Raw genomic sequence first — 16,994 nt, 5'->3', positions numbered from 1 at the left:
TTTACTGGCTGATCCTGCTACCCGAGGATACTGGACACTGGGCCTGAGGTGTATGGCCTCAGAAGAAGCAGGGTACTCCGTTAAAGTTTGGGGGACACCTGCTTTCTGCAAGGCTCATCCTTACCAGAGAACCAAAGCAAACAAACCTTCCATTAACCCCCTGGTGAGTCCTTCTGATACCACCTGAGACAGAGACAAGCAACCTAGTTAACCCAAGTGTTTCTAGTGGAGTTAAGCAATACTCACTGGTACCAAGACAGGGCTAAGGGTTCAGATCCTAAGAAATGTCATAACGTTTCAGGGCAATGGGCCAACCCAGTATCCTGTCTCTGGGTATTTGGCACCAAAAGGATATGTTATTTAAGAGCATAATATAGAAGTTCTTTCTGATAGATACCTTCAAAAGGATAGGGATGTCCTAACGTCCTTTAATTATGCATTATGCAAAATAAATTCATGAATTTATTTAAACAATTCTTGAACCTATTAACAATTTTCATCTTGTATCATCACTCAGATGAACAAGTTCCACATGTTACTGAGGTTAAAAGGTTTATAAAGATTTACTGAGGTTAAAAGGAAAAAGGACAGGTGAGAGAAATGAAAAAAAGAAAAGAGATATGCATATATGGCAGTTGATAGAAGGGCATTCTCAGCCAGTGGAGCCTTCAGTTTGGAATTAATAAAGACTAACTCAAAAGATTAAAAAACAAAACAAAATCAAACCCAAGTATGAAAAAAGGAGCATAAAAGACAAATATTGACTCAGGATTTGGGGCAGGGAGCAGGGGAGTGAGATGTGTCCATAGACTGTTCCTGAGAATCCTCACAAAGGTCAGAAACAGACACTAACTAGGCACAATCGATAGATTTTAGTGGGAAAACTCATTCCAGGTTATTTTTCAGGTTGCGGCCTACGTGTTAACAATATTTCATCTTGCATGAGCAGGGTATGACTCCTTGTCCTTTTTTTCAGGCAAACTCCTGGATGCGACTCACATCTACAAGTACGTGTTTATCCTGGCAGGAGCTGAGGTGGTCACCGCTGCCCTGGTGCTGGCTCTGGGCAACATCTTCTGCATTAAGAAAAAATCGGAAGAACCTCAGACCAAAAAAGAGGTGGTGGAGAGGGAGGAGCTGGACAGGCTGGAAGACAAAGCCTCTGAGGAAACTAAAATGGATTGTGTGCAAGTGGAGTGCTTCTTGAAAGCAGAGCCTGAGAAAAATGGGGAGATTGTGACCAGCCCAGAGACCTCTGTCTGAATGGGAGCCTGGGGAGGGAGAGGGTTGAGGGAAAAGGTACAAAGAATTTCAACACTCTTATTTATTTTAGAAATAGGTCTAGCTTTAGGGTGGGGCCATCGACTTGACTCTGGTTGCCTGGTGGGCGGATCATCACGTGATCAGTTTTTTTGGGGGGAAGTGGGGAGTTGGGAGTGGGGAGGAAGGAGGAGTTGGAAACATCTCGTTCCAAATCAGTGCTGCTGTGGAGAAGCCAAGCTTCACGGTTACAACATTTTTATACCAGGGAACGCTATAGCCTGTGCTGATCCAGTTTCAGCAGTGTTGCTGTGCTGAAGTACCTAAAAACTCATACTTCAAAAGAAAAAATTATTTTAATCAGGGTTTGAGGAGTGAATTAGGAAAAGATGGGTAATTGGGGTGGATGGGGGGAATCAGGCTTTTCCTATTTCTAATGTTGCTCAACTGTGGTTCTCCTTTTTCATTTTTGATGTTGCTAGCACATAACTTACTCCTCAATGTTAAGAGCAAGGGATCCTGACATTTGGGTAGTTTGCGATAAATATGCAGCTTGGGATCAAATGAGCCTCAGGAACTTGGTCCTTTTCTGGGACGTTCATAAAATCTGGGAGCCCTATGACATTAACTCAACCTAAAATATCATTTTTTATGGCTTATTTTTGTTAAGGAAATGTTTCTCCCAAATGATTTTGTTTTCTTGTCTACATGAGTCAATTTTTAAAGTGGTGTTTTTATTGTAAATTGCACAGAAGTTTAGTTATGGGTGGCATTCAGATGGAGAAACCAAAATAGTTGGTATTAATAGAGGCTGTGGGCCAGCATATATGCATATGTGGGGGCTTGGGTTGGGGACTTCCCTTTCTGGCCATCCTAGGAAGCTGTGCACTTTTCACATGACCTTACAGAAATGAATGGGGCATCCATGAGTGGCTAGAATACAAGCTTCAGGATGATACCAAGACCACTTAGAGGATAGTTTGAGTCACCACCTGTGTTTTTCTTCCCTATCATAAAAAAATACAACAAAACTTTCTGCTGCCTTCCATTCCTGTCTCCCTCTGATTGACTATGGAAAACACCTCCTTTTGGCCCAGTTCCTCGAGCCTCCCAGTCAGCCCAGCTCACTTGGAGCAGGCCCGCCCCACCCCACCCCATCCAGACCAACCCCTCCCTCCCCCCATCCTTTCTGCAGTGGTGCCCTAGGTTGACACACACCCACCTGCCCTCCTGGCTGGTGGACTGCCTGAGGTCCTGCATGGCTGGCGGAGCCCGGCCTGTGAGAAGAGGCCGGGTGCAGACCGCCTCAGTACGTGGTTCGACGGAGGCGCTGGGGACAGCAGCGGGCCCCCTGGCGGGCTGCATGCAGCCGGCGAGATGACATCTCCCTGCTCCTCTGTAAACGAAAAGCAATAAAGAGCTGATGTCTTAAACCTGGTTTCTGGACCCTGAAATAAAAACTCCACAGAAGAGGCAGTTTTCCCCTCCTCTTCTCCCTTTCTTTCGCACCACCCCTGAACCACCCAGTCTATCCTGGAAATGCCTAAGAATTCCTCATCCACTCATCCCACTGTGGATCTTAAAACCTGGATTCTTGGTTGTGGCCTGCCACTACAAGAGACCAGTCTCCTCAAATTTAGCTTTGGATGAAGGCTACCCTGTTCCACCAGACAGAATCTACGGCTTTGGCACCTCTGAGCAGTATCAGAGGCAACTGGTGAAAGTGCCTCTTCTAAAGTACCTCTCTCTTCTCCCTTTCTGCCGCCTTACTGTCTTTGTTTCTCCTTTCCATCCCCACCACCCCTTATCAACGCCTTATCGCCTGCCAATGGCTGCCTGAGACCCTGGCTGAGTCAAAAGTTGGATTAGCAACCTGGCCATTTGATCTAGCACAGATCTAAGTGACTTGAGATTTGCCAAAACAGCTTCACTGTGATTTAGGAGAAAGTCCAGCCTGAGAAAGCTGTTCCTGCCCTTAGAGATGTGGAACAGGGTAGAGAATCCAGGCCTCTTGATTGAGCCTCAGTCCTCAGGCAGAAGTGAAACAATACAAGCATCTCACTTCTGGCTCTGTGGGTATAGCTATCTCAGGGCTCTGTGGCTAGAGTCTAGGTAGCAGGTGAAAAGAATGAGCTTTTAGAAGGGAGAGGAAGAGGCAGGCATAGAAAATAGATGGCCAACCTTGTTTGTTGGCTTGTCCATATGTCCAACTGGAAGGGGGAAAAGGACCTTCTTTGACCTTGGAGTCTGGGGGAAGGAAGAAGGAAAGAGGGAAGGGGCCCAAACTTTATTTCCTTTCCCTTTCATAGATATACAGATAGATATATGTACACACATATATCTATATATACACATATGTACACATATGTTTTCACATACACATGTATATGTATAGATATATACATGTGTATATTACACATGTTTGTGTACACATGCATGTTATGTATATACATGTGTGTATGCATATATATGTATATAAAGGGGCATTACATGTGGACAGGTAAGAGCCCTATAGACAAAATTTAGTCTTAGTTCCCTTTTCATCTCTTTCCTGTAGGTCTCAATTTTAGCTGGTTGACAGTCTTTCAATTTCTGTTTATGGCTTATTTTGGTGGGTTCATCTTATTAGCTCTTTTTTTCTCTTTCTCAAATCTGAGTCTCTCCCTAGTGCAGCTTCATTGTACTGAACCAGAACAAGCTGCTGAAAAAACCCTGCTGAAAAAACCCTTGGAGGGACCCTCATTGTAGGAGAGAAAATGACAGTATTAAATATCTGCCTTGTACTTCCACTACCACTGGGGAGAAACAGTGGGTCCAGAATTTCATGTGGCTTTTCTTGTCCTCCAATTCTTGATTATTCTGCTAGGACAGGGCTGGGGAGATGAAAGCAACATAAACTTGCACACATAGGGACCTGTAGAAGTCCTGCTGCTGTCAAGAGTCCAGTGTATCCTAAACTTGGGAAGCAACTCAGTTAACCACTGCCTTAAGGATTCTCTATATGCAGAACAATGCAGATGGCCACAGATGCAGCTGGTGTTATTCTTTGCTCCTTTAACTTCAACTTAGTCTTTTAATCTTGGGGGGGAAAGATTTAAAATAGTTTGTTCTGAACAGAAGTTATATATCTTTCTGGCTTTATCCTCTGGACTGAATTTTTATCAAAACTCTTCCAAAAGGCTGTAGCTGAATCCAATTCAGGCTCCTTAAACTCTTTGACCAAGGTAAGAAGCCACCATGATGGTTCTTGTCTCACCCTAGTAGGTATACCTTCTTTTTTCAGCTCAACTGTAAGTTGTAATCATGTTAGACTAAGAAGATGTTCATCTCTCTGACCACACCAACTCCCTTAACCCATTCTCCCAGTTCCTTCACTACACTAAGGTGAATAAGAAATGACTGACTCTACTTTCTCCAGTCTCATCCTCCAAGGGAGATCAAAGTCAGAAGAAATGAGGAAAGGAGACCAAGAGTCAGTCAGTCTGGCAACAATATAATTAATGACTGCATTTGGCCATGCTAAAAACAACTTAATATAGCTGGGGTTTTTTTGAGAGTTAAATAATTCTGAGATCAAGATACCTGAATGTTCTGACACATCTTAGGGCACAGGTAATATAGCCTGCAATTCTTAGCTCTTATTATTGAATGGTTTTGGTGGGGAGTTTCCTTCATTCTTAAAGGTGAGGGGTTTGGTCTCCAAGATCTATGCAACCTCTTTTTATTAAAGGTGAATTCTACAAAGGACAGGGAATGCCTGATCCTTCCGTAGATCAAATGGTGCCCAGGCTTGGTCTTCTGGTTCTTAATTGTCTCCCTGTGGGTTACACCCTGAAGTGATTCCAATCTTCTCATGTTCCTACAACCAGCTTCAAATTTAACAACTGAAAATCACCAAAGATGTAGAAGATAAAATGGTAAATACTCTTCCTTCATTCCCCCTCCCCTCATGAGTACAAATAAAAGGACAAAATTAATTGGAAGTTAGTAAAAACAATGTATTTTAAAAGTAACTTTTTTTAAAGTACTGATTAAAAAAAAATCTGAATGCTGCCCAAATTTTTGATGGACTGATGCTCTAGGAACATGAATAAAGGGGTTAAGAAAATCTTATTTCAAAAGAATAATTTTTCCAGCTTATCCCATGACACTAGGGAAGTTCTTTAAACTTAAATTGACCCTCAAAGTAAGGGGCTCATGATTTTAGGTGATTGTATCTTGAGAAAACAAATGCCTTCTCTAGCCTCTAAATGCTAGGATACCTAGTAGCCATGTTTTTCCCTTGTAAATGGCATCCTGTCATTGAAACCTACTTTATCTTTAAAACAAAGCTCTATGTAGGACATAGAAAAACTTTACGAGCAAAAGTTGGGCCAGGAGATATGTTGTATGAATGGAGTTCCTGCTCACATATCACAAATGGTCACTGGTCAGTTACATTTGTTCTATAGCTAAGAAAACTCTTAAGAACTTTCTGGACAAAAAAACAGTTGCTAAACAAAGTCCCTTTTATAGATGCAAAAGGCTGGTAAGAAATGTTTTAGTATTTCCTCCCTTAGAAAAGTCTTCTAATAGAAGGGGAGGGAAGAAAGGTCAATGGGAATAGGGCCCACTGTTTTCCTTTACTCACTGCGGGAATAAAGGGGAGCTCTTTTCTGGAGCCTTTCCTTGATTCCACTGGAGTGCTATATAAATGAAGCTAAACCACATACCTAAATGTGCCTTGAAAATTTCCCAAGACCAGCTTTTGTTTCAAGAATATTTTATGTCTGAAGAGGAATTAGGTGGGTCTGAGGGAAGAGAATAAGTGAAGGGGTAGGATCAAGGGAGCTTCTGAACTAAGAACTATTCAACCCGAATCCTAAGCCTATCCTGAAGTTATTTTAAACTCCCTTACAACTGGCTTCTGTATAAATGCATTTAAAATGTGGCATGTGGATTTTACTGTGGATTTGTCACCTGTTTTTCTGGTGAACTATTGTACACTTGAATAAATATTTATGTCATAAGACTTGTGTTGGAAAAATTAATTTTCATTTAAGAAATGGAGGCATGAAACAATTTACATGAGATGGTGTTGCTTTGATACTGTCATTATAATTGCATTTTGTTTTTCAGAATCCCATTTCATTCTCTTTTCTCCCCATGAAAAGAAATGGCAGAAGGGATCTCTGGTATTTTTATTTATTTACCTGTGCAGCAGAACAATAAGCTGGCTACATATCTCGGGCAATTTAACTGAGTACTAACACTGGGATCCTCAGGTGTAAGTTGTAGAGAGTTAGAATTTGGTTTGATAAGAGGAAAAAAAAACTGCCAACTATTAGAGTTGTCTCAAAAAAAAAAAAAAAAAAAGCAGTGAACTTCCCTTTCATTGGAAGCTGGATTGACCATTTATCAACAATTTTGTAAAAAAAAAAAAAAAATTTTTTTGGTTATGTAGAGGTTGCACGATTATGGCTTTTGAAATCATTCCAAATTGGTGATTCAGTAACTATAGTAATACCAGAATTCTCTTAATTCAGCACAAAATGTCCTTCCCCAAAGTAGATCTTGTCAAACAAAAGAAGGAAAATCACCTTCATAAAAATATTTGCTACTGTTCAAGTAGTAGGAGCCAATCTTTTTCAATTAACTACTTTTGAACTAGACTTTGGAAGTGGATTTGACAGATAAATAATAAAGCAAACTAGAGAGGAAAAAACCCTGCCTTTTAATTTCTTGAATAAGGTGTGTGGATTCTTCAGTAAAGAATTAATTTACCAATGACCACTCTAAGACCAATGCTGCTTTTCTGATTTTAACAGTCTGTTAGTTTTCTTCCCCTTTGGTACAGTTGTAGTGTTAGGCCTTTTTTATGACCTGTAAAAGGGATCACTTGGCTAATTCAGCCATCTGGAAGAGAAAATTAGAATAGAATAACAAGATCTGAAAATGGATGTGGAGAGATCCTCTGGTTTGGCCTCTGCTTTTGTGGTCATACCATGTAGGTATGTCTATGTTTTCCTTAGAGCACTTGGGGCTTTCCTCAATTTACATCAATCTTGGGTCTAGACTCCAACAAGAATTGAGATTCTACACCACTCCAAATAACTTTCTTCATAACTGCCCAAGGGACAAAATTAGCTTCTGTTTCTAGATTTCTAGCCCAACTATATGGAGGACTTTTACTGGGAGAATGCTGACCAATGAAATTTGATAACCAAATAAGACCGATTAATAGATTTTTAGAATGGTAAAGCTGAAGAGATCTTAGAAATAATTTAGTTTAGCATGCTTACTTTTATCCCTAAGGGAACCAGAGATCCTGAAAACTTGGCTATCTTGCGCAACATTTACATAAGTAGTTAGGAGCAGAGCCAGAAGTAAAAGATTTTGTGACAGGCCAATAACACCATACCAGCCCTCATACAATCTCTTTCTATAGATTTCTCTAAATTAATAGGATATTCTACAGATCACACAAAATGATACTTTGTATTCAGAGATGTTTAAGTGCTTCTCCCTAGTCCTAATTATGAATTCCTGGGCTACAAAATGAGTTAATAACTTGACCCCTTGATAATTAAGAGAGAGCTACTATTTGCAGTTCTATATATTGTGGAAATTCTCAAATTGTGGAAGGTGTTGGATTAAATATTACTTACTTTTATGGCCAGATCAAAGCAAATATAGGCAGAATAAAGAAGTGTCAATGGATCATAGGACTGAGCTGGGATCTTAGAGATAATTCGTTCATTTTACAGGAAAACTGAGGTCCAGAATTATTAAACCATTCATTCAGGATCACAAATCCCACCTAAGTCTTTGTAGCCTAACTCCTTTTAGTAGTTGTTCTGTATAGCAAAACAAGGAGAAAATTCTTCTATAGCCAAGTATATGCTGTGAGCCAAGCTATGCTTATACCAATCTGTATTTGATAAGTACTTGGAAGAGGATCAGCTTATTGATCTACAGAAAGCAACCCAAGATTTTTTCCAATCCTGGGTTCTCTCCTCATGCTTATTTCATTGCCTTGAACTCATCTCTTAGGGAAGCAAGGAAGGAATATTCTGTATACAGGTTAAGTGTCACATAAGGAATTTTCACAAGCACTACTTCTTGCAGATTTCCAGCATTTTCCACTGTCTTAAAAGTAGGTGGAATTCTTCCATTTGGTTTGACTTCTGGCTTACTGAAAAGATATGCTATGACTTAAGGAATGATACAGAGATGATATATTTTTTTCAAGGGTCTCTCTAATATCATTTTTCTTCCTGCTGATTTCTGACAAGAATATCTCAAAGCTTCTTCCCTCCTTTTAGTAATGCATTCTTTACCTTTCTCCAGATTTTTTTTCCCTTTAAATTGATTTCTGTACTTAGAATTAGCCAAGGATGCTAAATAGAAAGGATATTACAGCAAGTTTGGTAGATAACATGCTGGAAGTCAGGAAGGGTTTAAATCTTACGGAAAATACTTATTATTGTTGGTGTGATCCTGAGGCAAGCCACTTTAAGCCTGTCTTTCATTTGTAAAATGGGAATAACAGCAACTACCTCAGAGTTTTCAAGGATCAAATGAAATAATGTTAATATATTTAAAGACCTTAAGCTACCCTGTAATTTTGTTGTTAAAGTGTTAACTATTAATACTATTCTTATTCTCCAAGTGGAAGTTTTGGTCCAGATGATCTCTAAACTATCTTAGGGGGTTCTAAGATTCTAATGGTGACCAGAAGACAATGGAAACATTTTTTAAAATCCACAAATCAAAACACAAGCATTTTCTTAACTATTATACCAAGGCAAAATTTGGCAGTGCCAAATCCATTTCCTACTGAATGGTCTACTTGACTTCCAAGTAATCTTAATGCAAACACAATTTACTACTTAAACCCACTCAGAGCTGTTTTATCCTTGTGACTGAAGAGTTTGGGTTGGATTTTTAGCAAATCTCTGCCTGACTCAAGGGAGTGAGGAAAATGAAGTTTTATATGCCCTCTTGTGGGGAGAAAATACACACATCAGTACATTTGATGGTTCATTTAAGTTTCAGATAATCTCATAATATTTACAGTTTGTAATGGAAATGAATGAGATTCTGGGGTACTAAACTCTAAAATTGACCAACAATAGTCTTGAAAAAATTGAAAAGAATGAACCATGAACTCCATGTTTAAATTTCAGTAGAAAACTGAAGAGACCTAGACTGTACTCAGTAGTACATACAGAAAGGCACAGACAAAATAAATGAACAAATAATTGAGTGAATAAGGAATAAAAAAAATAATAAAAGTTAACATCTCAGTCAGGAAGGCCTGGATTCAGTGTGCCTGGAAAGTGAGGGCAGGAAGGAAATTCTAGGGGCTCTCCATCCCAATGAAATCACAAGTGTAGTTGAAAAAGTAGGAGGAGAAAGAAACCAAAAGCCAATCACACAATCCACCATAAAACACTATGAGGGATGAAAGCACAAAGTTCAAAAGACTCTCTTGATTATATAGAACTATTATTAGTTTTGACTTCAGTGGGGGAAGGGAGGGAGAATGAGGGGGACAGCATAACGGGAAGGGCCAATTTGAGAACTGCAAACAGAACAGAGATCTCCGAATGTCCCATTTGGAAGCTTAAAGAATTGTAAAGACAAAGGTGCAGTCAAGAATATGAAGCAGGGAAAGGGGGTGGAACAATTCAAATACACATAGCAATTGAGGAAGGGGAACAAAAAAGATCTTTACGTCATCAAGAAACGTCAATGTCAGGATCGAACAAGAGCAAATAATTTGGGATGCGAATGCAGAAAGTTATCAGAAAAACTCAAAACATTTAGACTCAACGAATCCTTATGGAGCTTTACATGACATACATGCTGATGCAGGAGAAAACAAAATGGAGGCAGGTCCATCTTGTACAATACAATTAAGTATTAAATGAACATTTAGCAGAAAGTCCTTGTGAGATGCACAACATATTTCCTTGTTTGGTTAGGGAAATAGGTAACTTTGGAGGCTTATTCCAAATTTAAGGCAATGATGTAGAGGACCAAAATCCAGTTACTTTAAAGCAAAGACCTGTGGCTCATACTTGTGAGAAAGTAAGGAAAAAGAAAGAACTTGGACTTTTGCTCATCTTGCCCAGTAGATAAATACCTGCAGCAAAACCCTATGTGTCTCATTCCCTCAACAGAAGAGGGATGAAGGGGAAAACTCTAAATACAAGAGCAAATTAAATCAAATGGACTTTAAAACAATAGAGTTTGGTTAGCAAAGCACTAATATGGAGTGCAACCATTACTTCTGCAGAGGAATGTCTTGGAAACTTGAATCAAGGCTCTTTTTCTGGGGCCTCTGAACCTGTTTTCATCTCTATAATGTGAGAGATTAGTACTCACCGCCTTCTTCATTAGATTACTGGCCAGATTAATTTATGCTTTCTTAGCACAAGGCACTATCTAAACTTCTTGCTTTCATAGCACAAGGCAAACACAAGGTCCTATACTTCTGAAATGAGTTTTTAGTTCTTCAAATTGGGATGTGTGGGCTGATAGAAACTCTGACTTGACTCTGGTATTCCCAAAGTTGCCTGTGACAACATGAAGGGAGGTAGGAAATCAGGTTTCCAGAACAAATTGATTGTTCAATGTCTTTATTTTTCCCATATGCTGCCACTGATTTTAAGACAGAACCAGCTTAGGAAGTAAGAGAGGGTGAAGTGAAAAGGCACAGTATGTCTGCCCCAGTGTATCTTGTTTGAGCATATGTTGACAAATTCTGACTTCCTACAACTATGAAGCAGCTTATCAAGTAAAACCACTAGTGTGTAAACAGCAGTGGCTCAAGCTCTAAGAACTTTTATATTAAAAGAGCTGTATTACTGGGAAACTTATCACAGGGACAGTTAGTTGAAAAGGGCATTGAAGACTATCTTAACAGCAAGCAGAATGATTATTTCATCAGTTTGCCTCTTATATTTTTAATCTTTCAGGGAGTCTCTCCAATAATTCTGAAGCTGGAATGAATCCTCCCCAAAAGGGATACTCAAGCCAATCTACTCCCTTCCAAGAAACTAAGTCTCTAGAGATTGGGTGGGTCATTCCATTACTCTGCTTTTTGACTTGCAAAACAGCACAGTACAGAAAGTGACAAGAAGAGTTTTAAATCATTGAAATCGGCATTTCAAAAGTGCTTAGTACTATGAGGATTGTTAGAAATTTCAGCCACACTATTCAAGTTCACCATCAAAAAACCAAAACATAAAAAATGTTAAATTTATAAGCAACCTAATGAATGTGTTGCCCAAATGAGGGACATTCCCTTTTTTTAAAAAGTGCTCTGACCTGTGGAAGAGGGAGGAATTTATGACCAAAGAAGAACTAGAGATCACTATTGACCATAAAATAGAAAATTTTGATTATATCAAATTGAAAAGTTTTTGTACAAACAAAACAAATGCAGACAAGATTAGAAGGGAAACAATAAACTGGGAAAACATTTTTACAGTCAAGGTTATGATAAAGGCCTCATTTCCAAAATATATAGAGAACTGACTCTAATTTATAAGAAATCAAGCCATTCTCCAATTGATAAATGGTCAAAGGGTATGAACATTCAATTCTCAGACGAATAAATTAAAACTATTTCTAGCCATATGAAAATATGCTCCAAATCATTATTAATCAGAGAAATGAAAATTAAGACAATTCTGAAATACCACTACACACCTGTCAGATTGGCTAGAATGACAGGGAAAGACAACGCGGAATGTTGGAGGGCATGTGGGAAAACAGGAACACTGATACATTGTTGAAGGAATTGTGAACACATCCAGCCATTCTGGAGAGCAATTTGGAACTATGCTCAAAAAGTTATCAAACTGTGCATACCCTTTGATCCAGCAGTGTTTCTACTGGGCTTATGCCCTAAAGAGATACTAAAGAAGGGAAAGGGACCTGTATGTGCCAAAATGTTTGTGGCAGCCCTGTGTGTAGTGGCTAGAAGCTGGAAAATGAAAGGATGCCCATCAATTGGAGAATGGTTGAGTAAATTGTGGTATATGAACGTTATGGAATATTATTGTTCTGTAAGGAATGACCAGCAGGATGAATACAGAGAGGACTGGCGAGACTTACATGAACTGATGCTAAGTGAAATGAGCAGAACCAGGAGATCATTATATACCTCAACAAGATACTGTTTGAGGATGTATTCTGATGGAAGTGGATCTCTTCGATAAAGAGAGCTAATTCAGTTTCAATTGATCAAGGACTGACAGAAGCAGCTACACTCAAAAAAAGAACACTGGGAAATGAATATAAACTGCTTGCATTTCTGTTTTTCTTCTCGGGTTATTTATACCTTCTGAATCCAATTCTCCCTGTGCAATAAGAGAACTGTTCGGTTCTGCACACATATATTGTATCTAGGATATACTGTAACCTATTTAACATGTAAAGGACTGCTTGCCATCTTGGGGAGGGGGTGGAGGGAGGGAGGGGAAAAATCAGAACAGAAGTGAGTGCAAGAGATAATGCTATAAAAAATTACCCCGGCATGGGTTCTGTCAATAAAAAGTTTTTTAAAAAAAGTGCTCTGAAAATCTTGCGAGACGTGCCTAAATCTGTCAAAAAATATGGTACTATGTGACTCTCAGAATTCCAAAGGGCTAATTCCCAATCAGCATGCAGAAAGTCAGCAGTATCTGAAAAAATTAATATATATTAATCCAAATCTCATTTTCAAAACAGTAAGAATCAGTTTTGAAAAATCATTTTTATGCTTTCATGGTTAATCTACATAGTGAACTATTCTGGAACAAATAAAATAAAGACAACATGAAAGGGGAGAGAAAGAAATGTAGAAGTCATTATGAATTTATTATTTACACAATTGTTAAAGTACACAAATACAGTGGTAATACAAATGAGCTGTTCAGAGATATTTGTTACCAATACACAGGTTGATACAGACATTCTAACTACATTTCCTGCAAGTAATGGTGGGGAGTTAAATATCATGGAAGGGCAAGAACTGTCCACAACCAAACACAATTCTAGAAATCTGCATCTGAAACCACTTTTCAAATATACTCTGTCACTTTCAGGTCCTGGATACAGGGAGGAAGAAAGGCTGCCTTTGATATGTCTTTCTGGCATTACATCAGAAACCACAGATATTTACAAAGAAAGCACACTTTAGTGTAGCACTGTAGCTGATAATGACATGCCTGTAAAAAACTGAACTCATTAAGACATTCAGCTTACATACAAAAAATCCCTCTACTAATCAACACTTTGAATCTTCCTATTGCACTCCCAAAACTCAGGTCCCCCAACCTGTCAAGTAAACACTCCCCAAAAGTTCATAAAAGCAACCAGATTAGGGCTTTAGGGGAAAAAAAATCAATTATTGGGATTAAATGGAACTACTGGCGATGAAAATGAAAGCAACTGGCCAAACATTGCAACATCAATTAAAAAAAATTAGGTGTCTTCATGTTTCATGTTTCAGTTTTAGGAAACTGGGGGGAGGAGGGGGGTTCAGGGAAAGGGAGACTAGAATAAAGTGTGAGAGAAAGGGGTAGTTATAGCTTAGCTTCCAAACAGGACAGACTCTCCAATGGGCTGATTAGAAAGAAATATAAAAATACCTATGTATAGATATATATATATATATATGTGCGTGCGTGTGTGTGTGTATATATACATATACATATACACACATACACTCTCTCTCACATATATGTGTGTGTGTGTTTGTGTGTGTGTATATATATATCTATATATATTGCACCTTGATTCCCAAGACAGAAAAAGCTCACATCTACTTTGCTTGAGTAAAGATTTGGTATCACTATGGTTCAGTGTTTCTGTGAGTGATGCAAGGTTGACAATAAGAAACATCATTTTATGAAAATCTAACAAGAACAGAAGTCCCCGAGAACCTCCAGAGGAAAAAGATGCCATGTAGTATGGAAGTCACTTACATTCCAGTAGATTTTGAATCAACCCTGTATTTCTTTCTCTTCTGTTCAAACATGCAACTCAGGCCTACAAAAAAACCTTGCCCTATATATGCATGACCATAACCTGTTAGCATATTAAAATTTCAAACACAGGCTGTAAGCATCTATTTCTTGGCACTTTTGGGGATTCCCCTTCATCTGTTCAGTACATGTAGGTAAACCTTAGCATCAAAAGATGGCAGGCCAGTTAATTTCTTTTGAGCACATAGGTGTTGCTACAAATGAAGTGCCAAGCTATATTGGTAACATCTACAATCCATTTAAAATTTTCCCCAATTCAAAGGCATTTAGGCAACCAACATCATTGAGAAAACCATACATTACCCCAAAGTTTCAATTACAATCTTCTCACAAGGAAACCAAAAACACATACTCAGGTTTTAATCATAAGAACTACCAAATGTTCAATTTGGTTCTCAAGGGCCTTGCCTTCAATTTTTTTCAGACTCATTTCTCTTCCCATGCTCCTTTGGAAAGAGTAGTGTCACTTTGTTTGAAAGTAGCCCCACACCCTTCAAGTAGCAGACTTAGTGCTCTGACTACACTGAAGTCTGGCAAGAAATTCAAAATTGTTTTGTGTTGTTGTAGGGGCATTTCAGTTTTACATAGGGAAGAATGAACAAGACAGCCATAAACCAAGTTAATGAAACAGCACGCCACACACATATATATTACTCATATATATGTGCACATATACACACACACATATTCTTAAATATATGTGTGTATATATACATATGCATGTATATAAAACTTTGATGAGAAAACCCCCTCCAAACTGGATTGTACAAAGACAACAACAAAAAAACACAAAAAAATTTGATCATTTTAATTCACATACACTCCCTGCCTGAAACTCCAAGCCAGTGTCTTTGATGCAGGATTCTTCAAAGTCAACATCTTTAAGTCAGACCAAAAAAACAAAAAAACAAAACAACATGCACACACAACATACATACATACATACACACACACATACACACACACAAAAACGCAACAATAAAAAGACAGAATTCTTTACATAGATTTAAGCCAATAATTTTTAGCAAAATGATACAAAACTGTCTTAAACCAAGTAAAAGATTTATAGTTACAGTAGAATAATAATAAGGGGTAGCATAAGTTTACCACCAGTGGAGGGAAAAATGAAAAGACTCTCGAATGGGAGTTTGATTCTCTTTGCAAATTGTCTCTCTCTTACACTCTGGTTTTTCTTCCCAGCCCCGTTATAACTGAGTTCTTTGTGAGGGGGCATCAGGTTTCAGCCCCTGGCGATGGCAGCACTTGGAGTTTGTTCGGTTTAGGGTATTTTTTTGTTTCCCCCATGAGCATCGCTGGGTAAAAAGGCCTGGAGAGCTCCTGGTGTTAACGTTTTCTGTTCTAGATCGGGGGACGTTTCACTAGTAAAGCCATTGGTAGGTAACATAGTAGATCAGCCATGCATTGTCTGCCCCTCCACGGCAAAAAGGAGATTTCTCATCGGTGCACGACAGACTGAAGACCACTGGAAGTCACCCGACCGGGAATCTGTCGGAGCCAAAGCACAGGAGAATGTCAGCGTGTAGCCAGAGAAATGCAGGACCAGTCGTGTGGGTGCAAAATACCAAGGTGGTAAAGCCCTGGGCACATCAGGAGCTCTAGGTTCATAAATGCCAACCAGCACCCACTCTAGGACGCCTCCTCCCACAGCTGGCGGTAAAGTCCCTGCAGAGGGGACATGTGCCCAGCAGAGCCAGTGACAGCAATCGGGGAAGTAAGAAGGGGCATGCAAGCGAGGAAACCGGGTTACGGCTTAGCTGAACTCTTGGGATGGATCTGATGAGGGTTCAGGAGGCCGAGAGAAGCCTCTTCCCATCCCGCCCCCTTAACAGGAACCTGGCCTGTGGAAACGGCCACCCAGGCCCCGGGCTGGGTGCTCGGGTTCCCCTGGCGGAGAAGACACAAGAAGCAGCTCCCAACAAGACATTTCCACGACTACAATGCTACACTACGGCATCACACAGCCGTGACCAGGCCTGGCCAAAGCCGCAAGTCTGCCCTTTGCAGGAAATGCAGCACTGAGCGGCCAATGAGAAGTAAGCAGGAGCTTCCAGCCATGCACCAACTGCAGCAAGGGAAAGGGGGCGTGGGAAGAGTAAAGAGCAAGAGGCTATGGCTAGATGGGTTAATACGGACGGTAGCTGTACGGATGAGAAGGCTGGCAGAGGGATTGAGTTGGAAAAGAAAAACAACATGAGAGCACAAAAAGAAATGAAGAGCAGAAAAGAGATGACCGAAGAAGCAAGGAGGCGCAGAGACCATCATGGGCCTTTCAATTCAGCGAGAACTAAAATGTTAACCCAAACCTTAAGCATGGATCACCTCAGCTAAACACTCTAAAACAAAGAACAGCCTGGCCCCATCTGCTTCCGCATAGATAGGTAGATCAATGCCATCAGACCTGCTTAAGACACCAGTCTCGGGAGATCCCAAAGGGCTGGGTGCAACAGTGGTGATACAGGATGCTTGAATCCCTGCTTCAAACAGGCAAGAAGCAAATAGAGCAGGACGTGGAAAAAAGTCTTTGGCAGGGAGAAGCATGGACTGGGGGAGAGGAAAATGGGGAGAATCTATAACATTAAATGGGTTTCACTTATAAGAAAGCCCTTTGCTTTGATGAGACAATATGAAGACAACTGGATTCCATTTCTTGGATTTATTCAGATTCACATCTCAATGCAGAGATCGCTCCTT

The 16,994-nt window shown here is 39.7% G+C and overlaps 2 protein-coding genes across 10 annotated transcripts in view; one reads left to right on the top strand and one right to left on the bottom strand.

The window, feature by feature from the left end:
- SLC16A3 (solute carrier family 16 member 3) overlaps window positions 1-2,308 on the top strand; it is a 62,938-nt gene extending 60,630 nt beyond the window's left edge. For all 5 annotated transcript variants that reach the window (XM_051995300.1, XM_051995305.1, XM_051995303.1 and 2 more), the window contains one exon: window positions 977-2,308. In XM_051995300.1, coding sequence (XP_051851260.1) covers window positions 977-1,263 — 287 coding nt within the window. In that variant the 3' untranslated portion in view covers window positions 1,264-2,308. The remainder of the gene's footprint in view (window positions 1-976) is intronic.
- The window catches only part of CSNK1D (casein kinase 1 delta), a 66,196-nt gene continuing 50,055 nt past the window's right edge, over window positions 854-16,994 (bottom strand). For 2 of the 5 annotated variants that reach the window (XM_051995309.1, XM_051995308.1), the window contains one exon: window positions 13,095-15,788. Coding sequence is in view for 3 of the 5 variants with exons in the window: in XM_051995308.1 (XP_051851268.1) it covers window positions 15,738-15,788 (51 nt within the window). In the remaining 2 variants the exon portion in view is untranslated. Of the gene's footprint in view, window positions 1,077-2,399; window positions 2,657-3,441; window positions 3,508-13,094; window positions 15,789-16,994 lie in introns of those variants that run through there. The other 3 variants (XR_007953367.1, XM_051995306.1, XM_051995307.1) reach the window with 3 other exon arrangements.

Source organism: Antechinus flavipes, chromosome 4 (assembly GCF_016432865.1).
Source record: "Antechinus flavipes isolate AdamAnt ecotype Samford, QLD, Australia chromosome 4, AdamAnt_v2, whole genome shotgun sequence".
Classification (NCBI taxonomy): domain Eukaryota; kingdom Metazoa; phylum Chordata; class Mammalia; order Dasyuromorphia; family Dasyuridae; genus Antechinus; species Antechinus flavipes.
Note: the sequence above shows the minus strand (reverse complement) of the source record. Positions and strands in the feature narration are given on the sequence as shown.